General features: G+C 40.2%; 1 protein-coding gene and 2 pseudogenes across 2 annotated transcripts in view; all 3 read left to right on the forward strand.

The window, feature by feature from the left end:
* Positions 1-1,370, forward strand: part of LOC145483706 (ATP-dependent DNA helicase PIF1-like) — a 3,488-nt pseudogene extending 2,118 nt beyond the window's left edge. The window contains exons 1-2 of the transcript XR_014048949.1: positions 1-346; positions 537-1,370. The exon at positions 1-346 is cut by the window's left edge and continues 2,118 nt beyond it. The product of XR_014048949.1 is annotated as an ATP-dependent DNA helicase PIF1-like (transcript). The remainder of the gene's footprint in view (positions 347-536) is intronic.
* Positions 1,371-2,592: 1,222 nt separating this feature from the next.
* On the forward strand, positions 2,593-3,938 carry LOC145485619 (uncharacterized; annotated as a pseudogene).
* Positions 3,939-19,983: 16,045 nt separating this feature from the next.
* On the forward strand, positions 19,984-22,984 carry LOC145484496 (uncharacterized). Its single transcript, XM_081463109.1, has one exon. The coding sequence runs from the start codon at positions 19,984-19,986 to the stop codon at positions 22,474-22,476; it is 2,493 nt and encodes an 830-aa protein (XP_081319235.1). The 3' UTR covers positions 22,477-22,984.
* Positions 22,985-24,083: the final 1,099 nt, after the last annotated feature.

The raw sequence follows: 24,083 nt of genomic DNA on the forward strand, positions 1-24,083 counted from the left end.
CCACAGCCGCTGCATTTAATCATTGAACGAACTCATCGGTTCTATAATCAACTTGAATAAGCAGTAAAGTGTCTTTCAACAAACAAGAAAAAGGTGATCATATTCACCAATACAAACAAACATACATGTAAACATCTTCAAAATGTGAATTGTTTTAACATTTAGCAGTAAAAAACAAAACTAATTTCTAGAAAAGCAATTACAATAAGTGCTATTATATACACTTAACAGTAAGTTTGGCAACAGCTTATTTTCAGCTTGTTTTATTTCTTTTCCCGTACCTCATCAGAGTACAGACAGACTACAGCAATGGACCAGAAAAATCCTGAAGCAACAAGCAGTGAAGGTAAGCCAGGACAAATCATCTAAAATAAAAACACACTTCAGTAACAATTTAATAATTTATTATATTTCATTTGCAACACATTGAATTATTAAAGGTTTTCTCCACACACTTAACTAAATGCAGCTAACCGTTAACTTAATACTTAGCAAAAAAATGAAATGATGCTTAAGTTGTTTTTATTTCATTGCAGAGAAACCTGATCAAATAATTGGTTACATACACAATGTATCTCCCATAAAAGAAGGCAACTTCTTCGACTTTCAAGTACAGTCAAAAGAAAAATACTTAAGAGGAGTTTGTTTTGCCCCTGCCAAGAGAGACCTTTTCCAGTCAGTACAAGATGGTGGCAGCCCTGTGAAAATAAAAAGATTTCGCATAGACTAAAAGAGCAACACAGATGACTTGCTCATGAGTGCTAATGTCGAAGTCCAACAGCTTACAGCATCACCATTTCCAAAAGTTGACATCCCCAGCAACTTCAACCTAGGAATGCTGAAAACCATTGCTGCAGGTCAACTGATAACAGTCAAAGCAAAGGTTACTTCTCTACTAGAACCTAAAATACTCCAGACAAGTAGAGGAACTTTAAAAATGCTAGAAGGGCAAATTGTAGACACAAAAGGTTACTCTAAGATAGTATTTTGGGAGAAATTTTGTGAGCAAGTAGAAGAAGGCATGACATACATTTTTGAGAATGTACGAGTAAAGAAAGATGCCCTTACTAAGCAACTATACATAAATACTGCCAAAAGTGGCACTGCCATTAAGCAAACAGAGCCACATACTGATATTTTAGCTTTAGCACCGAGATTAACTGATGATTCTATCACTGCAACTGTGGAAGGATCTGTAGCAGGTGTAATTTCAACGTCCACATACGTGGCCTGTATAAAATGCAATAAGAAGATCGAACATGATGACAACTCAGACATTATTACTTGTAGTAATTGTAATATGCAACAGATGAAAGACTTTTGTCCCAGTCAGTATTATGCTCAAGTATTTTTCCTAACCACACCAAAGAAGGAAAATTTGTCTCTTACACTTTTTAACAAAGTCATCTCGCAATTGTTTAACACAGAGGGTCTGACTGATCCTTCTAAGCATGACTTTGTTAAACTGTTACTGGCCTTAAACAACATTGTAGTTACCTACAATAAGCATACCAAAGCAGTAACCCAAATTGTCCGACCAAATATATAGTCAATTTCCATCTTGACAAGCTATAGTTGACCTATACATGATAAGGCCCTTTGTTCATTACATGTTGTGTTAGGCAGTGTCACTCATCCTTCTAAAGATCAACACCAAGCTGTTACTAGCCTTGAAAAAAACATTGTATTTACCTACAATAAGAAAGTAACTTAAACTGTCAGACCAAATATATAGTCCTGATTAGTTCACCTATAGACGGTAAGGCCCGTTGTTCATTGCATATTGACCTATACAAAACAGTACAGTTCACCTATACAAAACAACACTGTTCATTACATGTTGCGTTGAAATAAACGAATATGTTCCTTTTTACTCTTACAAGCATTTATAGGTTCAAAGTACATGTAACCATGTTGTTTAAGAAATAAAATAAGTTATATTTTTGTTGCAGTTCCCATTGTCATATTGACATACAAACACGCTACTAACAGCAGCACTCACTTCTCATTGAGAACTCCTAGTTATATTTGATTTTTTTGAGGCTGATTTTCATTTGTTTGTTTTTCTTTCACAAGTATGGTGTTGAAGAAAGGCTTTCCAGCGGCAACAAGGTCATCTGTGAGAAAAGATCTTGGGCTGTTACTAAAAAAGGCCAGAGCAAATGGAGCAAAAAAGATAGAAAATAGACTCTTTAATTTACCTCATGAAAGTTTTAAATTGTTTTAAAATAAAAAGTTACTGTTTTGGAACTGTTTTGACTTCTGTATTTGTTGGGCATGGGACTTCTTCATTGAATAAGAAGCTTGGTAAAGTTCACGGCAATTACCTTGTGTTGAATTGAATTAATTTCTAATAGCTGACAGGAGCTGATGTGCTATAAGGGAACAGATAAAACCATCAGAATTATATGCTGGCTGGGAAAATGCGCAGAAAAATCCTGAAAACTGGAATATCCTAGAAAAAACTGGAAATGAATACATTATCTCTGCCTGCTTTCATTATAGGAATGCAAGAATTTTCTAGAAAAATCTAGAAAGCAGCATTTGTAATAACCTGGAAAAAGCTGGAAAAATCTTACTTGATCCCGAATTATGATTTCTGGAATAAAGCTGGCATTTCCACCCTAATTAGCATGTTTCATTAACTTCTAGCTTTTTCTAGAATTTTCCAGAAAAGAAAACTGATAAATTCTAGAATTTCTAGAGATTATTTCTGTAATATTCCTAGAAAAATTCTAGAAATTCCTAGAATATTCCAGATTTGTTTTGCAAGGGCACTGACAAAACTGAAAAAATCTTAGCAAAATGGCTAAAGGAGGCATGCCAGACAAGGTGGCTCAGTTTTGATGCATCTGTCACTGCAGCCTTGCAGAGCTATGAAGCTATCCTTTTGTCCTTGCAAGAGATAGATGATGCTACAGCCATTGGGTTTATAAGCAAACTCAAGACAGTAAAATTTCTTGGGGCCTTTTACATTCTTAATGCTGTCCTGCCCGTTCTTTCATGTCTGTCAAAACAGTTTCAAGCTGGTAATTTTCACTTTTTGATGATAAGACCAGCTGTAAATTGAGCCATCTCAGCCCTAACAGATTTGAAGACGACCAACCAACCTTTAGAAAAACTACAGGCAGACATCAACTCCTTCACAGAAATCTCAGATGACCTGAAGCTTGACAAAGATACTGGAAAGCTGGAAACCCTCCTGGCCACATATGTTGATGCCCTGTCAACCAACATAAAAGATCGCCTTGGAAGTTCTCCAAAGGTTATTAAAGCCTATGCCATCTTTGATCCCCTTCTGCTACCACCAAGTGATGATGACATCTTCAAGGAATATGGGGATGCTGAAGTGAAGATACTTTCCAATCATTTTTTGCCAAGTGATGAAGATAAGAAGACGAAGTTGCTTTGCCAGTGGTCTCAAGTCAAGTTTTTTCTCTCTGGAAGAAAATTGCAAATCCCAGCTGGAAGCCAGAGCAGCACTTTCTTCACGTCCTTCTTTCTTAAAAACAAAGGCATTTTCCACTCCTCTATCTTTGAGGAGCTATTGTTTGTGGCTGAAGTCGGGCTTTGCTTACCCTGCAGCAATGCCTGGCCAGAGAGAGGAGGTAGTGTCATAAACATTACCAAGACAAAGTTTTGCAATCATCTTAGTAATGGGATGTTGAATGTTCTCATGCAAGTCTCTATTAATGCTCCAGAAACTGACAGATGTGGTGATGTTGTCAAAGCTGCAGTAGATAACTGGCTTAAACAGAAGCCAAGGAAAAAGTTGAAAAGAGCAACTATATCTCAGCCCAAAATGAATTTCGAATCGTCCGAGCTCCAAGTGTCAGAGGCAGAAACTCTGAATGACCACGAAGAGTTAGGTGAAGGTGACAATGGAGAACATGATGAGGAAGGAGCTGAAGCTACCACTCAAGATGAAAGCCCCTAGGAGGAGAATGAAGCAGCTGCTACAGACGAAGCAGCAGCAGTTGCCACTGCAATTGGCCTTCCTGAGCCTGATAATGCTTATGACTCAGCATTTGACAGTGATTGTGGAAGTGAAAATGAGTTTTGAGACTACCTTTTGGAAGAAAATCATACTCCTTGTGGTGTTTTAATAAATACTTTCTAGGAACATTGAAATTGTTTGAAGTAATAGTATTACTTCATAAATAGTTATACTGATTGTGATTTTTTATTAGAAATGATATATTATTTGGTTGAAGAATATATTAATTATATGAGTAAAGTAATTGTTCTTATCTAATTTTTGTAACAGCAGGTCTGTATCCCTAAAAATGATTCCTGCTGATCTAATTTCAAAATCAATGACAGATTGTTTTGAAGTGGAAACAGAATGCTCAAGTATGGTGGTTACCTTCATAGGACATTGTAATCAAGTAATATGAAACAGGAACTTAAAAATCAACATTTGTAGAGGTTAAAGTCATACTATCCCAGAGAATAAAAATACAATGAAACTGATTGGTCATGGTACTTGTTTTACTTCTGGGAAGCAAGACTTTTACTTGTTAGAAAATGCTCTGAGGAGAGGCAATTTCAGTTAGCGTAAAAATTTCAAATCCATTTTGCTCCCGGGGCCTTCGCCCCCTGAGCCCCCAACAGGGGCGCTGCCCCTGTAGCCCGCTGGGTGTCTATGTGGCCCCCAGACCCCCCACACGCTGGGGGGCCTCCGGCCCCCAGTGCCGTCTACTCTCAACATTTCTCCTGCTACTTCAAATCATTTTGACAACCCTGGTTTTCTAAAAATGATCTCCAAGAAAGCAAAAAAATACACCACCTACATGTTCATGTTGAAAGGGTGATTAGGAGAGTTAGAGTTTCATTACTTTGATCAGGTAATCCCCCTCACTGTTGCAGGAAGCATAAATCAGATGTAGACTGTAGCTTGTTTTATAACCAACTTTCGGGGGCCCTTATTTCATGAACAGTAAACTGAAATGTTTTCACATGAAGTTAAATGTGGTTGTGCACTTCATAAACTTTGTAGTCTTTAAAATATATATATTAAGTTGATAAAGGTGAACTTTGTACATCAAGATGTTAAATGGTTTGTCCCTTATTAGTTATAGTACAGTTATTGTTCATCATTAATGTTCACTCTACAGAAGACAAATGAAAGTTGAAATAATACATGTTAAGCAAATAATCAGCATCAGTAAATTCTCTCACAAAGACACTCCTAGCAGCATTAAACAAAAACAATCCTCCCATGCACTACCTGTTAGTCCTACAACCCATGGCTTGATAATAATGAGCAATGGGTCTTTTTTAAGCTATGGGTACCACTTCTTTCGTTTACCTTTAAAAACTTAAGGCCTGACAAATAGTCAGACATGGAACATTTAATTTCCAGCAGACCTCATGAAGGATTTTCTGTAGCATCACAAACCCGTCTATCTGGGCTACAGCTTAGAAGTGGAAGGGAAGGATTTATCACAAAGCCCATTGGAAAAACATTTCTGCCAAACTGCTGGGAATATTGTCAAGCTGCTTCTTCCTTGTGCTCTATACCATACGTCATTGCTGCTGTTTGCACAAATTTGCTGTTCAGAAGCCTGGCTGAAAGCATTTTGTGATCCTTTCTTCTGAAGCAGACTTGCTTAAAGTTTGAGGCAATTTGACGATACTTCATTAAGTTGGTGTCAGTCCTTGACTTGTGGAAGAATTTGTATCCTCTTGTCAGTGTTGTCTTGATCGGAAGATGGTCTGACGCAAATTTTGCAATAAAAGCATTATTGAATTTTGGTATAGTATGAAGATTTTGTGCCAAAAAATCGGTAGAACTTTCACCTTGCTTATCAGCCATGATTCTTTACATTTTCCATGTGTGGCCTTGGTTTGGTGTCAAACGCTGTGATGTAAAAATCAAGATGGCAGGCTGTGATTAAGGCGAATTAGCTTACACCCTACCAAATGATATTAGGAGTGCCCATGTCAATTTTTGACTGAAATCAAGATTTGGCCTACCTGTGGTACAATTTTCAACAGTTATTTTACCACTTTTTTAAAACAAACTTTGAATTTTTATCTTGATTTGAATCCCTTGTTAATGCATTTTGCTAATTTATTTAAGATTGCATTTAAAATAGCATTGACAAATCCACATCACAATACTAGTATCAATTCCTCCCTTGGCCAATAACACAGGCAAAAAAAATTTGAAGCAGAAAAGCTGAAAATTCGCTGCGTCTTTTAGTACATTAAATCTGATCATATCAGGAATGCTTATAGGTGCTGCTGAAATCCTCAAAATGCCCCTCACACTAAGATTTGCTCTCTGGGCAGTCACATTTACACAATGACGTGTGCTTCAACTTTTCTTTAGCATATTCAGCAGCACAAGCAGGACCCTTTGCATGTGCACTTGGTCAGCTCTCTACACAGTAGACATTTTGGGGATAGTAATCCAAACCGATTGCCACTGGTTGCTCCCTCATTTGACCTCTGATAGCTCTGTGGGAGAAGGAACTTCCACAATTGCCTGTTTAAATGATGTCCAAATCCCTGCCTGAGATGTGAAACACCTCTTAAGAGATAAGGAACCTTAACATAAACATAAATTTTAAACTACTACTCCCAACAATAAGAAATTACAAATTAACCCTTTCACTCCTGAACCGGCCAAAACCGGCCGGCTGGAAACACACTACTATTCCTGAACCGGCCAAAAAAAACGTCATTGTTTACGGCTTCTCTCCCCTCCCCTAATAAAGAATATATGCTCACCAAATATTTTTCTATTGTTATTGAGATATTGACCAATCATATTGCAGTTACTGCGCATAACAAAGGCCTCCCTAGGAAGAGATAGAGGGATGCAAATTTTGTCTTCCATGACGAACAAAGCGCGCAAACATGGCAACAGTGAAAAACAATTTCTGTTAAAGAAATGTGAGAACATTGTCGTTCATGTGCGAAAACCACATAGTTTATTATCAACTTGGAGTTGATAAAGCAAAGACACTTCCTCTGTGGAAGGAATTCGCTCTATCAACTCGAAATTGATAACAACCTAAGTGGGAAAATGGCGAGGCGAGTAGATCCTTTAGATGTTAGTTTCGATGAATACAGGGTAATTTTCGGAGATTCCGATGAAGAAGACACTGGAGATATTGATGGAGATAGTTCTGATATTGATTTCGAAGGCATCGATGAAGATGGCGAGGAAATTGATGAAGAAAATGGCGATGAAGAAGCCGCTGAGAGTGACGAAGAAGAAGAACAACAATGGACGGATGACCTCAGTAACATCGCTGTTGATGAATTTTCAGCACGATCAGGAATTGTTGTAGACGTTGGAGCCGACCCTAAAGCTGATGATTTTTTTACATTCATGTTTGGTGAGGATCTTTTCGACAAAATCGTGGAGGAGACAAACCGCTATGCTCGCCAAATGTTAACCGACAACGAACGTCTTGGTCGATGGCGTGATGTAACCAAAGCCGAAGTGAAAGCTTACTTTGGAATGTGCGTTATCATGGGGATGAATATTCTTCCCAAAGTCACTGATTACTGGGCAACGAGGGAATAAAGCGAGTCATGGAAAAGAACAGATTCAAAGAAATTAGCCAATTTTTGCATCTAAATGATACAAGTCGGGAACCCGCACGTGGAGAAGCAAATTTTGACAGGCTTTACAAATGCCGCCCTACTTTAACTGCCGTTTTGAGAAATGTTCAGCGCTGTTATTTGCCAACAAAAAACATTTCTGTCGACGAGGGAATGATAGCGTTTAAAGGAAGACTATCATTTCGCCAATATTTACCGGCTAAACTGACAAAATACGGAATAAAAGTGTGGATGGCGGCTGATTCCTCAAACGGTTACGTTGTAAATTTTTCGTTTATTTAGGAAGCGAAGGAGATTCAAAGGGCGACACGGGCTGGGATATGATGTTGTAATGCATATGGTCCGTCCATTTTTCAACAGAAACCATCACGTTTTTTCGATAATTTCTTTTCTAGCCCTGTTCTTTTAGATCATTTACTTACTCAACAAACATACGCTTGTTCGACGGTAAGATGCACACGCAAAGAGCTGCCGCGATGTGCTAAGAATAGACTTCGGGAGCCAGGGCAAACGATTACGCGGCAAAGAGGGAACCTTTTATTTGTAAAATGGCATGACAAGCGAGACGTGGCATTTTTGTCAACAAACGTTTCACCAGAAGAGCCTTCTCGGACCATGCAGCGCAAGAATGGAAGAAACATCAACATTCAAAAACCACGTGTCTCGGATGTCTACACAGCAAACATGGGTGGTGTAGATCGCGCTGATCAGTTTCGATCTTATTACACTGTTGGAAGACAGTCGCGAAAGTGGTACCGATACATCTTTTGGTTCCTCTTCAATGTTGCTGCTTGCAATGGATATGTTCTGGAATGCGAACACCGAAGAAGAAACCGTCAGCAAAAACGACCACAAGCCGCTTTTCGGTTGGAGTTAGGAAAGCGCTTGATAAACAACTACTCGTATAGAAAGCGACCAGCCAACCAAGTGCCTGTCCAAGAGCCAAGACAAGACCACCAATCGGTTCAAATGGAAGGCAGAAAGAAAGAATGTGTACAGTGCAAATCTCCTGGCCGAAAAACCCCGAAAGGCTATCCAGTGGAGACGAAAAATAAGTGCCAACAGTGTGGTGTTGCATTATGTAAAGTGTAGTGCTTCGTCGAGTATCACAGTGAAGATGCTTGAACATTGAAATTCATTTTATAATCTGCTATTTCTGATATATTGACTAAGCAAAACATTTAAAGATACAACAGGAACTGAATAGGCCATTTATTTTCTCTCCATTGTACATTTAGAAGTGATAAACTTGTCATTTGGCCTTTTGACCCAGGAGAAGCTTGGAACTCAGACCGCGGTAATGGCGGTAAATTCAAATTTTTTAATGAACATGAAGTTTCGAGCAACTGTACTTCAACAGCTTTTTTTGTGTGTGTATTTTCAGCTTTCCATAAAGAAGAACAATGTTTCCACAATAATTTCCACTATACAGTTCTGTCTATAAGGGCCCCAAATTCTACTGAGCATGCACATTTTAGATTTTGATGAATATTTTGTGTGACAACTCTAATTAGCTCCAGGAATAACAGGCATTCAGGCCCATAAGGCCCCCAGGAGTGAAAGGGTTAAGAGGTGTTTGAAAAGACAGATCACTGACTGATCAAATATCCAATGGAAGTTCATTCCAAAATCTAGGCACCAGAACAGAATAACAAAGAAACCCTTGTACCTGTATGCCGTAGGGTTATAGTGTTGAACAAGGACAAGAGAGGATATCTTGCTTGTTTGTAATAACATAACAGTTCTTATAGATACATGGGGGCTACCTTATTTAGTATTTCAAAAGAAAAGTTGGATGGTGGAAAGTTCACTTTTTAATTATAATATTGTTTTTAATAGTCATTCATTATTTTTAAAAATTAAGAGTGGGGCCATGCTATTTAATTTAATTTATCCCATGGTGTCTTCATGGAAGCAATTGTCTCTATTGGTGTATATTTTAATGAACCTCAGCTTAATGTGACCTACAGCTGTATGTTGTCACCACACTGAGTTTGATATCAGAGATATTTTATGTTGGTTTATTTATGGTATAGTATAACATACAAAATTTTTCAGCTGAAAAGGATTTTGGGAATATCCCTCACATGTATTTCATAAAACACCTTACAGCAGTTGACTTGCTATTGGCAACTCCTAGTTCCACAGTGGTCTTGTAAGTTGCTGTACTGAAATTTAATGATGGCTTTTTCTTTCTATTGCAGCCATGACCTTTTCATAGAAAGCATTTTGTTTGCAGTACTAGACCTCAATTTTAACTTGTAACAGAGACTCTGAAGATTCCAGAAGCCAAATACAAAACAAAACAAAGTAGGGCAAAAGGTAAAACAGCTAGAAGGTGAAGTTAGTCAAAGGAGGAAAACCTACCCATATTGGGCACTGCTAGTAGTAAGAGAAGACGGAGAAGACATAGAAGACAACAAATGATCCTGAAACCATTGCTCACACAAAAAAAACAATCTTGTCAAACCACCCAAAGTGATTCGCAGACACCATCCAAATGAAGTAAGCCCCACATACAAAGCACTTAGTAAAGGCTAGGCTGTCTTGTTTCAGTACGTCTGTCTCCAAGTAAGTTAAATCATTAAAAACACACTCAGTAATTTTCCTAATATCACAGATGTGTGGTGATTGTGTATACCTTGAAATTATGTCAAGTTTTCATTTTTTGTAAAGTTAAGAAATTTTATGGGCCACGTTTACTACAGTATTTTTATTTGTTATATTTGTACTTATTGCCACGTCATGCAAATGACTGATTGCCTGAGTCCTTAGAGTATAACCTGTATTTTCATTTTGCATCCATGCAACTTAAGGTATAACTTGAGAATGTCTGCCATATTGGTGAATCCTACGCCAATACATTACCTTCTAAAATGCCAATGTGCCTCATTTGAGTTGTTGACATAAAGGAATCCACTTGTATCAAACTCCAGTAGCTGTAAGAACCAAGGCCTAGAAGATGAAGAACTGAGCATACAACAAGGATGGTAGATCTCATAAAGAAAATCTTGAATAATGCTAGAGATTGTCAACTACATTTTGTTTCCAGATCTGCAGCTCCTTGGTGAGATCAATTCAATATTGACTGCGTTCTTAATCTCAATTTAGGCCATGATAAATTGGCAGCACAACGAGAAGAGAATCAACCCTGAGAGGCCTGTTTAGCATGAGTTGAACATTTAAAACAAAGGCAAAACCAACAGGTGGACCTTCAAGAACAGTAACTGAAGCAAGTGCAAAAGAAATTAACTAAACCTAAACTCCCTCTTGCCGACATTTTGTCTGAGATTGAATACTAGAAACAGAGCATGCTCCAGAGGAGACCATAAACTTGAAACTGTTTGTAGAGTCAATCATGTTTCATCCATATTTGTTTAGTTGCATTGAGTAATTTCCTCATGCAGCTGAGATTATTCAGAAGGAACAAATGCTGCTGGTATCACATGAATACCTGAGGTGTGAAGAAATTGCAGTCAATTTATATAAACTTTGGATACAGGACAAGGCTAAAACTTGCATAATAAAGAGGATTGACTGCCAATTTTGCATTATTAGATCAACGCATATTTCTCAATCTTTTTAAGCAATGCCATCATGCATCATCGCTTTATGCTGTTACCCTGTGTTAGTCACCTTGAGTTCAATGAAGTCCCTCCATATGCAGTTCAAAGTAAAATGACTTTTTCATATAAACCTGAACGTTTAAACTTGACAAAACTAAAGTGCAGATTTCTATCACTACCAAAGGTCGTTCAAAAGGTACATGAAGCGGCTGGAGGAAAGTCATTTAAAATTCATGGCAATGTCATGAATGTCCGTGGTGATGTTTTTAATACCTTGAATATTTTACCAAGATAATCAAATGAAATGGACACTATCAAAGTGCAACCTCAGAGGAGGTTAAAATACAAGAGCAAAGTCCTTGAGACCATCCATAAGACTATCCAAAGTGTTTAAAGCAGCGGTTGGTTGACTGAAAATGGTGCACTGTACCAGCAAGAAAGCATCAAACTTACCCCAAATCGGAAAGACTTGTTGGCATGATGTAAAGAAAATGACATCTGTGATGATAGTGCTTACAACAGTTCAAGCAGTCTTACAGAAGTGAATGCACCTGCCAACTCAATTAACTCACCAAGTGCCACTGTGCAATCATTGTCCAAAAAATAGTAGATTGGCTTCATTTCACTTTGAAAATGTTCTTATTTCCCTTAATTGTGAATATGTTTTGACAGACTCGATCAGTGTAGAAAGCAATGTTACATCACTATAGATTGTAAACTGATAGTGAGTGTTGCAAAAGTAATTACAATTTAGTATTTCATCAGAATGACTGTAATAGTGATGAAATTGTGTAGTGTCTGGGAAAAAGAACTGTCCCTTTTTTCTTAACAGATGGTCACTGAACACAGTTTCCCCTAATGAAACATGACCTCTCTGAATTCAGTCAAGTAAAAGCTAATGTAAATACCACCACTGTGGTGAAATTGTTCAGGTAAAAAATTCTTTAACCAAAAAATGTTCTTCTGGAAAGGTGTTCAAAAGCCGTCACGACAAAATGTAGACAGCCCAGACTGCAGGCTGCAGGGTGTGCAGAAGACTGAGTGTTTAACTGGTTTTTTTTTCTGCTGGAGGCAGCACTTTTCCCAGTCAGGCTAACTCAACCGTCATTAACTGCTGCTTCAAGTAGTGAACCCTTGCTGTCCGAGTGGCATTGCAACCTCAGATAGTGTTGTTGTGTCCTCTGGACCTGTTACAACCTTATTGCCAGCAACTGAGGCGCTTGTGGCTTAACCGGCTGCGTCAAGTAACACTGCCTCCACAAGCTCATCGCCTCCATCGTTGGGCAATGTAGCATCTTCCTTCTGCAATTCTGGGACGGGGCTTCAGTCTGGACAGGTCACTAGTGCAACAAGTCATGGTAAGGCTGTTGTTTCTGCTTTGCCCTCATTTGTTTTGACTTTCATTGCACCTCAACTGGCACTTATATCGTCAATGGCTTGTTCTATGAGCAGCGTTCCCATTAGGGCATCACAAGTTAGCAATGCATTTTCTCTTACTAGTCAGAGTCTTTTGATGGAACAGTTGTTCATGGCAGGTCCAGGATTCTCACCTGTTCTACTCAAGCTGGTTTCTCAAATTGACATCAGGAAGTATGTGGACCTGTCAGACTTCTTAGCTGCCAATATGGTGTGTTTGGATCCAAAAAAAAAACTGCTCCTGGATGGCTGGCTTGTCCTCGCTACACTGCTGAAGAAACAGCATTGGACTTGACGAGTTGGACAGAGGCATTCACTGGTGCTAACCACCTATTTCCTGCAGCAGTGGAATGATCTCATGCTCTTTGAACTGCAGATTTTGCCCATCCATCGTCAATTTAATGGTTGGGTCTGGTTTGCATATGATCAAGCCTTTTGTGAACATGCTACAGCCACACAGCTGGCTGATTAGTCAGCCATGAACGTTAAGCTATTTTACTTCCACGCTGGACCTTCAGTTCGCAGTCCCAGAGCCCAAGATACAATCAACTCCTTGGAACCAAAAGGCTCATTGCCACCACTGATTCCATGCATTTCATGGAATAAGGGGCATTTACAACCCGTTTTGCATCCTGTTGCCATCACCATCATTGTAGCACATGCTCTGGAGCACACCCAGCATTATTCTAAGTTAGTATTTTATTCAATATACATAGTATATAGTATTCAATACACATGTATGTATGTGTATGTATGTGCACTGTCCAAGCCAAGTGTAAGTTCCAGAGCGATGAAACAGTGGTCACATTCTCCGACTGTAGGTCCACCATCCCACAACAAATCTTGCTGTCAATAATGTTCTACACTTAGTGAACACAGTATTCCATTAGCATGTTGACGTCTCTTGATTATTGCTGGCTATGACCATTTCGGTTTCATTGTGTTTGCATCATAACTTGAATAACTAGCTTTTTTTGGTGTTACCCACTGAGGTAGCCTTATCTATTGACTTATGTATTGAGTAGTTTTGTCTACCAATTATCTTTGCTTGTGCATGACCTGCTTATGCAGGACTACTTAAGCAGTACCTGCCTACACAGTTTGCTTGTTGAATCGATCCTTTATTGATTTCTTCATTAATATATGTATATTGTATTAATTTATGCAGAAGGTAACTGATTTATACAGATGGGTACAGATTGCAACTGATTTACGCAGATTGTATTAGTTTATTTATTTATTTATACTTTTTTGTGGCCATGTCATTGGGTCTCTGCCATTATTAAACATACTTTTTACTTATCCAGAACGTTTATGTCCAGACCTGTTATTACTGTGGAGGATTGCTACAACTGCACTGTTTTGCTAAATACAGAGTGAAAGCTCAAGAACAGAATTGTGTCTTTGGAGCACAAAGTAAAGTTGAAAGGTGCCAAATCGACAATCAGACCACTGCATAAAAGATGAATACAGTGCTTGTTATTTTGTGGTGTATCAGTTGATGCACTTAAGTAACGAAATGTGTGGTAAAATTCTTCCTACTCCCTTTTTTAAAACAAACTCTAGTCGTATTATTAGGAGCTGACTCTAGTTTCAAACACTTTCCCTTTTATTCAGTGCCAGTTGATATGCCCAGTCTTTCTTTTTAATTTAGGTTTTTAGTTTTTGTTTGTTTCTCTCTCTAGGAAATGAACAAGAATCCCCTCAAGTTGACACAGATAGAGAAAAGACTGTAGGGGCAAAGGACGGTAGTGATGGTGCAGAAGGTTACTCAGGTGAAGAAGCAGATAAGGATGGCTGTCTTTGAAACTGAGACAGAAATAGAAACAGTAACAGATGAAGATGGTAGGGAAATTTAATTGGTAATATTTTTTAATATAATAAATATAAGTACAGTATTATTTTTAAATATAGATAATAATAATAATAATAACAACAACAACAACAACAAATAGTTTTAAGATGACATGGTATTATACTAGAAAGGGACAGTCCAGATATATAATGAAGTAAGTATTTTTGGTTCAGTACAACACTTGCGGTTTGGCTATAAGAGCGGTGGTCAGAGGAAAACAGTACTATTATTGGTATGTTTAGATTTTCTATTATTATTATTATTATTATTATTATTATTATTATTATTATTATTGTCAGTCAAGAAAACCAACATCAGAGCCAAAGCATATTATTGTCTTCTTCACTGAATTGCTTCTTTCATTCAATTTTTGCCGCATCTGCAAGGCAGATAATCCTGCTGTAGAGTCAAGTGAAAATGGGACACAGGCCATTGTTAGAACATGCTGCAACAATCCGAAATGCAATAAAAAGGACACCTGGTACAGCCAGCCCCAGATACCAGGTATGAAAATACCAGCAGGCAACTTTCTCCTGTCAATCTCTATTCTCCTTGCTAAAGGTTCCTTGCTGAAGGTTCAGCAACCAAGGTTTTCAAGATGTTTTCACACATGGGCAGGGACTGTGCAGGGGGGAGGGGCAATGAGGGCATTTTGCTCCCCCTCCCACCCCCACACATTTTTTCACAGTAAAAAATAAATAAGTAGAGCAAAACACAAGATAATATAATAGAACATATTATTAAGAATATTATGCAGCTGGTCTTCATTAGTGGATTATAGGCCATGATGTGAAACTCCATGGTCAGATATACGTGGACAAAAGCACAAAATAGTCACCTTTGATTTTTGTTTTCGGGCTAAGTTTAGAACAGCAGCAGTTTTCCCACACATGATTTTTCAGAATCCTTGAACAGAGGACAAGTATGTCAGCTGTGAGTGGCAAAAGAGCAGCTTTTGTCCTGAAGAAGATGTGAAACAGTGTAAACTTCAAATCATTCTATGACACGATATTACTATAAGCTTACTGGCAGAGGCAATTTGCCAAGGTGAACACATACACCAAGGAGAATTGTTATCAAGGCTCTGTCCATCCTAATACATTTTAGAAATGATGCGCTGTTGAAAACTCATCAAACACTTCATGTCCACACCACCATTTTCCACTATTGACACCAAAACTATTGAAAATGCTGATACCCAAAACAACTGTCATTTGCAAATGTCACGCATGTGAATGACTTCAGCTTTTCCAAAGGCCTCCATTTTCACCTGTCTCCTGACTGTTGACAGCATTTTCAAATGTCTAGCATGCGGCGTTGAGCACAGTTCAGACAACATAGTCGGAAGCTGGGAGGAGCCACCAAACATTTGATTGATGGTAGCGAAAAACGCATTTGTCAGTTGAGCTTTGAATTTTAGAGTCCACATGTTATGGCTGGTTTGCAGTGTCACACCATCAAAAATAAAAATCATAACCATTCAATAAATTATGTCAAGAAGCTGAGATATGAAAGATGATTGATATATAAATCACCTAGCCAAGTTTTAAGTCTGTACGGTTTTCCGTCCGCGCATTATTCAGAAAAGTGTTTCAATCAAATTTATAGAGCTTTGCATGGTCTCACCATGTTTGTGCCCCTCGGAGGGACACAAACATGGCGGCCGTAAAGTAACAGAAACATCTGTCATTGAGTTTTGCCATTGAAACGAAACGTTATTACTCTAGAGCTTCGATACATTGAAATTGATACTCTGCCTAGAGCAAGAACTGTTTAGTTAGTAAAAACTTGAGTAATAACTCATCTTTTACGCATAAACTTGGAAATTCCAACGTGCTCCATTACATAATGAGGAACCCGGTCGGGCTTAAACGTTGCAAAACGTCAAGAGGGTCTTACATCTGATGAAACTAAAACTTCACAAGGATTGGTAATTTCTTATTTTGGAAATTGATGACGTCAGATGAAAACCGGCAATTGAAAGGTGCAGTAATCTGAAAGAGTGAAGCTCTTTCTGGGAACAAGCAAACCCTTCAGAGGGATCTGGGGGCAAGCTCCCCTGGGAATTTTGGATTCTTAAACCCTCTGAGATGCCATTTCCTGTTATCTGACAGCAAATTTCATTTCTCTATCAGACCAACATTGTTTTACGTTTCCAAAATGTTTTGTTACTTGAATTAGCAAGCAAAGAGAGTTAACTCAAGAGTTGTAACCCTCTTTCTCTATTAACCAGAACAATATGTGTCCAGGCAGCAGTGGTGGTATTGCAATACTTTCTTTTGGTCTTCTGTAAAGAGATTGTTTATTATGCCCTCAACATTCTCAGAACTAACCGAAGATTTTTTAGAAGATGCACACCTCGCCCCAAATGCCCCAGGAGAAGTTGACTTCAGAGAAATAACTGTTGGTAAACTTTGTACTGCTAAGAGTTAAGTGACAACTACTGAGTGAGCGATGAGAATAATTAGCCACTGTTGTTATCGCTTACAGCAAAAGTTTTCCATTTGTTCATTAAGCAACTTCCACAGGTGTGTCTGGAGATAAGTTTAGTGATAAAGCGATACAATTATGTATCACTCGCTGTTTATCTTTAAATCAATACTTGTGTAATCTAATCCGATGCGGTGTTTTTAAAAAGGAGCATTGACGAAAAACGAGGTTGTTGTGAGAACTAGGAGATTGTGATTGTGAATAAAACTTTCAAAGGGTAAACGATCTGTGACTTCGTTAGAGAATACTGTTTAGGGAAGGCAAACATTTCTCCAAATAATTTCCCTGGCACCGGTCAAGTTGTCTGGTCAAATCTATATTTGCTCGGACAAGAAACGATTTTGGCCAGACAAATATACATTATGTCATAACTCTTAAAATAGTGCTTCACCCCACCTCTGCAAGTACATAAATAGCTCATATTCAGTGCAAAAAGTACAGAATACACGGCAGAGCCCCAATGCTCAGCCAAATCAATGTAATTACACTTTTGCATCCCACTATTCCTTCCTATCACTTCTATTATTCAATTTTTATTCAAGCCATCTGTTTTGCTTCCCACATTATATTAGAAAGCAACGTCAGTTAGCAACAAATTCCACGGGAACAAGGATTTTAAAACTCATTTTTTATCTTTAGAAATGCTTGTTTTAGCATATAAATACATAACACTCAAAATATATCCATAAAACAGACACCACACAGAAACAGAGACTAAAGACGCCTTAAGAAATGAGGTTTTGTGTACACCGACTCATTAGTCATTGATTAACTGGCCATTGACGATTGGCAATTGGGACGCGCTTTAATTAGACTTTGAGCAGTCCCCTTTTCGCTTACTCCGTCAACCATGACCGTAAATAAACAGCAAGAAAAAATGGCGCCCCAAAATCCTAGGGGCAAGAAGCACGCGCAAGGAGGCACTACTGACAATGCCAGAGAGTTTGAATTAGTATGCGTTGCTCTCACATCACGAAAATATGATTGGTTCATGCCAGGAGTACTGACAACATGTTGTCAATATTCAAGATACATGTGATGTCTTGCAGGAATGTTTATCTCGGTTTCCTCCTTTTGCGTGCATCTTGCCCCCAGGATGTCCTATGGCCATTTTTTTTCACATGGTTTTCTTTCCCGTCACACATGACGGACTAAGAGAAAGAGGGCCTACTCGTAGTCTACGCTTTAATGGCTGTTGCCTTTGTAGAGAGGTGGTCACTGTAGAGAGGGTAAGATAACGGTGAATGTATGGACTGTCTGCCGAGATAAGAAAAAGTTGCAGTGGCCACTGTAGAGAGGTAGCCGTTAGTAGAAATTTGACTGTATTAGCATACACACCGATAGACATGCTATGCTGGAAGATGACTCATTGATGGATGACAAAGCGAAAACTTGCCAATCCTGGGTTACAACTACCAGAAATGTTACTGCAGCTAAAGGTGGTCTGGCCGTATCTTTCCTTTGCTTTCATTCTTTTTTCTTTCACAAATGCGAATAATGTACAGCTTAATAATTATTTAGAACTAGCAGAATCAATTTTTGACCGGATATTGTCCATTGACCGGCCATTATTTCAAGCCCTGGGTGGTGGTTCATCTTCTTCATCTTTGTTGTTTTCTGTTTGAGTGCTTCCCACCATCACTGCTCATTCTAGGCACGAAAAAAATTGTAATTTTTGACATGACCACCAGTGACATTCACCTGCATGGAGAATTTGCTCTTAGTTAAAAACTTTCCAGTTTAATAAATGATTTCTTGAATGAAGCAGATTGTTTATTTACAAATATTTCATCTTTGTTCCCGGTACAATTACAAATTATAGAGTTTCTATTTACAAGTCACGACTGGACAAGGTCAAAACAGAAATTGCTGAAATTTGCATTTTGGTCAGCAATAATTTGATATTCTTGAGATACAGCAAACATCTCCAATTTACATATCACAAAAATCATTTTTTCTTCAATGTCATTCCCTTTTTTATACTTAAATTTGGCCAAGTTTTCTTTTGGCCACTTTGTTTGGATTTCTAAGTATAGAAGAGCTGCTAGCTAAAGCAAACCGGAAACTGCACATTTCCGCAAGCTGTCAGCAAGATTTCTATTTATTTTAGTCTCCCAAGAAGTTTTTTGAGCTTAACACTGCTTGTCGGAAATATTGTCATTGTAACACAACACGCGCCCCCTTTTTGTGCTCGTGTTAGATAATAATGATGATGGAAGAAATGATTGACATTTTATTACCGAAGAATTTATGCTTATCTTGCAGTTTGTAATCTCATGTTATATAATACGCCATTAGGAAAGACCTGAAAAAGAGACATTGTTTCATTATGTATACCCTATCGTTAGAGAAACTTGAGAACTGTATCTGCTGTACTACGACTTAAAATGAAAGGAAACTGTGGAATGTTGTTAGTTGAATGCACACCTCGCCAGAGTGTAGATCATTTGAATGTGGGAATAAAATTCAGTCCTTTAAACTGAGTGTTGCTATTTGGATATTCCCGAAAACTGCTGGACTTAAAATACGTTTATTTAAATATCCATTTTATAACTGGCAGTAATCAAAGATTGTGAGTGCATTCAACGCCTTCACTTAGCTTGAATCATTTTATTAGCTGACTTTCAACTCCTGTCCATTGCTAAAATCAACGTTAAAACGAACAGATAAAAAAAAAATGATGTCCACTATTATCCAGAGGATTTGATTTCCCCACTTTTATTATTGTCCCCTCAATGAACTACAATTCGTTGACATGTTGTTTGACCGCATCAGTTTCCATGGATTCACAAGTTTAACCCATTGACGCCTGTGCCGCCCGTAACTGTTGGGAACTAGTCCCGAGACCCCTCTCAGTCCCGGAATCCGGGACATAGATTGTGTATGTGAGGAGATCGCACATGGCAGAAATACAGTTTCTCTTGCTGTTAATACCTCGTCTGTTCCTTGCTTCTCGTGGCACGCAGCGCTAGACTTGGTGTCAGAAGTGGGATCAACCATTTTTTTAGAACCGCCCCAGCGAAAACTTCGATCACGAAACCTCTTCTCGCAACGTTACATTGGATACACAAACTCATGGCGTCGAACCTCAAGCGCCCAGAACTCAACCTAACCGGAAACATTTCCGAAAATTTTAAAAACTTCGAAGTCAGGTTCAATGATTATTGCATTCAAGCAGACTACCGTAACCTGGACAAAGACCCAGAGACAGAGCCAGCCGAGTATTACAAGAAACCCCAGCTCGAAATTGCCGCACTTCGATCGGCCATGCCAGACGAAGCACTTCAGGTAATACGATACACGATAGAACCTCAGATCGCGACTGTTGACAGAGCCAAACCTTGGATATGGATGGCGAAACTTCGCATCCACTACACGGGATCGACCGGCAGTTCAATTCTGGCCGACAGATTTAAGTTTTGGGGCCATAACCAAACCCTGACCGAATCGGTACAAGCATGGGAAGTAAGAATTAGGCAAGCCGGAAGCCTGTGCTCTTACGGAACACTCAGTGACGAAATGTACCGCGACAAATTTATATTTGGACTCAACAACGACGCCATGCGAGCCGAGTTGCTAAAAACACATCTCAAGCCTGACAACACACCTAAGAGCATGGCAGATGTGGTGACCGAAGCCAAGGCCCTAGAGTCTGCCTACACCGCAAACAAACTGATAACCGACTCCTCAAAATCAACCACCGAGGAACGAGTCCACTGGGTGGAACATAAAGAAATGAAACTACGAAGAGAGCCTGGAACATGCCACTGGTGTGGAGACAAACGGGGACCTCACCCATGGAAACAATGCCCAGCACGGGGCAAAACATGCTCGAAATGCGGTATCAATGACCACTTCGCCAATGTCTGCCTGGCAAACGGCCAACCACCACAACGACGGGGAGGCCCATTGCCTCCTTCCACTCGCAACAACCGGAACCCCAGCCAAACACCCAGTAACAGGGGCAGCAGTCAACGTCGGGAAGATGTGCATCACTTGCAATTTAGTGGAGACGAACCAACCGACCACATGGTATATGCGGATTATTATCACGAGCAATGTTACTCTCTAGGAACTCCACAGAAGAAGAGGAAATACTTTGTAAAACTGGCCCTGTCAGCTACCGGCTCACACTTCCAGCCAATTACATTCCAAATTGACACAGCAGCCTCGTGCAACACCCTATCTCATAGTACCCTCACCACCCTAGGCCAAGACATCCACATGTCAAAATCACCTTTTCTCTTACAACCATATGGGAACACTCGCCCACTGAGACCTTTGGGCCAAGTCGAGCTGCTATGCCAAAGGAAAAATCAGTATGTCACCCTAACCTTCCAAATCCTACCAGATGACATCATGGCCAACAAGCCCGCCCTCTTATCAGGGGGCGACAGTGAAAGATTGGGACTTATCAGAATTGAATCAGACACTATCTTCTCTCTATCTCCGTCAGTAACGATCGCCCACTACAACGAAGCACAGGACACCCCGCCCACTGCACAGGAAATGCAAGCACAAGAGCAAGTGGAATGCAACCACATCGAACAACTCCACAACAACAGACCAAGCACCTGCAACCCACTCCCTTCTCCGTCTCAACCGATCAACATCCCTGCTAAACGGCGACTACCCCCCGCAGGTGCGCTTCAAAAAGAACACATTCTAATGGAATATGCTGAGAACTTTGAAGGTCTCGGCTGCCTTGGGCCCCCTGTGCATTTTGAAATCAAACACGATGTAACACCAGTTCAAATGCCTATCCACCGCATCCCAGTGGCAAAACGGGCGGCAGAAAAGAGTGCCCTAGACAAATACGAGAACGCCGGCATCATAACTAAGGTTGATGAACCAACTCCATGGTGCTCAAATGAAGTCATCAGAGAAACTCCCAGAAAAGTCCGACTATGCATCGACCCCAGCCAGACTGTAAATAAAGCCATCCTTCGTCCCATTTACCAAATGCCAACCCTCAACGAGCAGCTTCATAAACTAGCCCATGCAAAATGCTTCTCTCTTGTTGATGTATGCGATGGATTCCTCCACATACCTCTTGACGAGGAGTCCTCGCGCATGACCACAATGCACACCTCTTATGGCCGCTACCGCTGGCAACGCCTTCCCTTCGGGATCTCAAGTGCTCCAGAAGAATTTCAGATGCGACTTATTTCTGCTCTGGAGGGTCTAGAGGGCATAATCTGTATAGCTGACGACATTTTGGTCTTTGGAGAGGGAACAGATTTCACTGAAGCTGAGCGAGATCATGATCGTCGCTTTGTAGCCCTAATGGAACGTTGCCTCCAAAAGAACATTAAACTAAACCCCACAAAACTGCAGTTCAAGTTACCAGAGGTGAAGTTTATGGGCAACATCATCACAGCAAATGGGATGAAAGCTGACCCTGACAAAGTCACTGCGATAACTACTATGCCCAAACCGAGAAACAAGGCAGCCCTCTTACACTTTCTGGGAATGGCCAACTACCTATCACCATACTGCTCAAATCTGAGTACCGTCATTAGATCTCCCATTCTCCTGGACAGAGGTTCAAGAAAGAGCATTCAATGATGCAAAGCAATTGATCGCCACTGCACCAATTCTCCAATACTATGATCTAGCGAAACCTGTGGTACTCCAAGTAGACGCCAGCGAAGAAGGCCTGGGGGGAGCGCTCCTCCAACCAAATGCTGACGGTAAACTCCAACCAGTCGCCTTTACCTCAAACAGCCTGAACAGCACAGAACAGCGCTACTCTCAACTCGAAAAGGAATGTCTTGCCATCTGCAACACGTTTGGGAAATTTGATCATTGGCTATTTGGCAAGTCAGACATCACAGTGCACACCGACCACCAACCCCTAGAAACCATCTACAAGAAACCACTTCATAAGTCACCCGCACATCTTCAGCGAATGCTAATGCGACTTCAGAGATATCAGTTTAGCCTACATTACAAGAAAGGTACAAGCCTTCATATAGCAGACACACTATCCCGCGCTGCTTTACCCACCCCAGTGCATGCAAATGTAACAGGGTTTGAAGTGTTCCGCCTTGAACTTGAACACTCCAAGAATGACCACAACCCCCGTCTCAGATGTCACAGAAGAACTCCTCAAATCAGAAACCAAAAGGGATCAAACCCTGACTGATCTACAACAAACTATCATCTCTGGCTGGCCCAACGACAAACAACACCTGGCCACTAACCTCCACCCTTTCTGGACCTTCAGAGAGGAACTAAGCATACACAATGGAATCATTTACAAAGGTCAGCAAGTCCTAGTTCCACAGTCCATGTACTCAACAATGCTTGGGAAAATACATGCGAACCACTTTGGAGCAGAGTCAAACATTCGCATGGCCCGCGAAGTCCCATTCTGGCCAGGCATGAGGAAAGCCATTTCAGACATGTGCGACACCTGCAGTGTCTGTGCCCAGTACAGTAAAACTCTTACAAAAGAACCTATGAAGTCGTTACCAATCCCAACGCAGCCGTGGCAAATTGTGAGCCAAGATATCTTTAGCCATGAGCAGAAGGACTACCTGGTTACTGTCTGCCATTTCTCGGACTGGATAGAAGTCGACGAACTCCAGGACACCCTCTCCGCCACAGTAATAAACAAGACCAAGGCCCACTTTGCGCGGTTTGGCATACCACAGATGTGCCATACTGACAATGGCTCACAATTCGCAAGCAAGGAATATGAGGACTTTGCCACACAATATGGATTCAAACACACTACCTCCTCACCATATCACCCTAGAGGCAATGGGAGAGCCGAAGCTGCCGTCAAAGTGGCCAAAACAGCACTGAAGAAATCCACTGACCTCCAGTCCGCACTGCTAAATTACAGGAACACGCCGCCCCAGGGACTCACATATTCACCTGCACAGCGTATGCTCTGTCGACGTACAAGGACAACACTGCCAACACCAAACCACCTCATCAAGCCTTCACCCGTGAACCTAGCTGTCGTCACTCAAGAGCTCACCTTGAAGCGAGCTGCGAGCAAACGCTACTACGACAGCTCACCAACCAAAGTACATCCCGAGCTTGCTGTTGGCTCAAGCGTTTATGCGAAACCTCCACCTACACAGAGGGGTCATCCATGGATACAGGGAACTATCCTCTCCCAGGACAGACCCAGATCATACACCATTCAGACACCGAACAGC

This window comes from Orbicella franksi, chromosome 4 (genome assembly GCF_964199315.1).
Source record: "Orbicella franksi chromosome 4, jaOrbFran1.1, whole genome shotgun sequence".
Classification (NCBI taxonomy): Eukaryota; Metazoa; Cnidaria; class Anthozoa; order Scleractinia; family Merulinidae; genus Orbicella; species Orbicella franksi.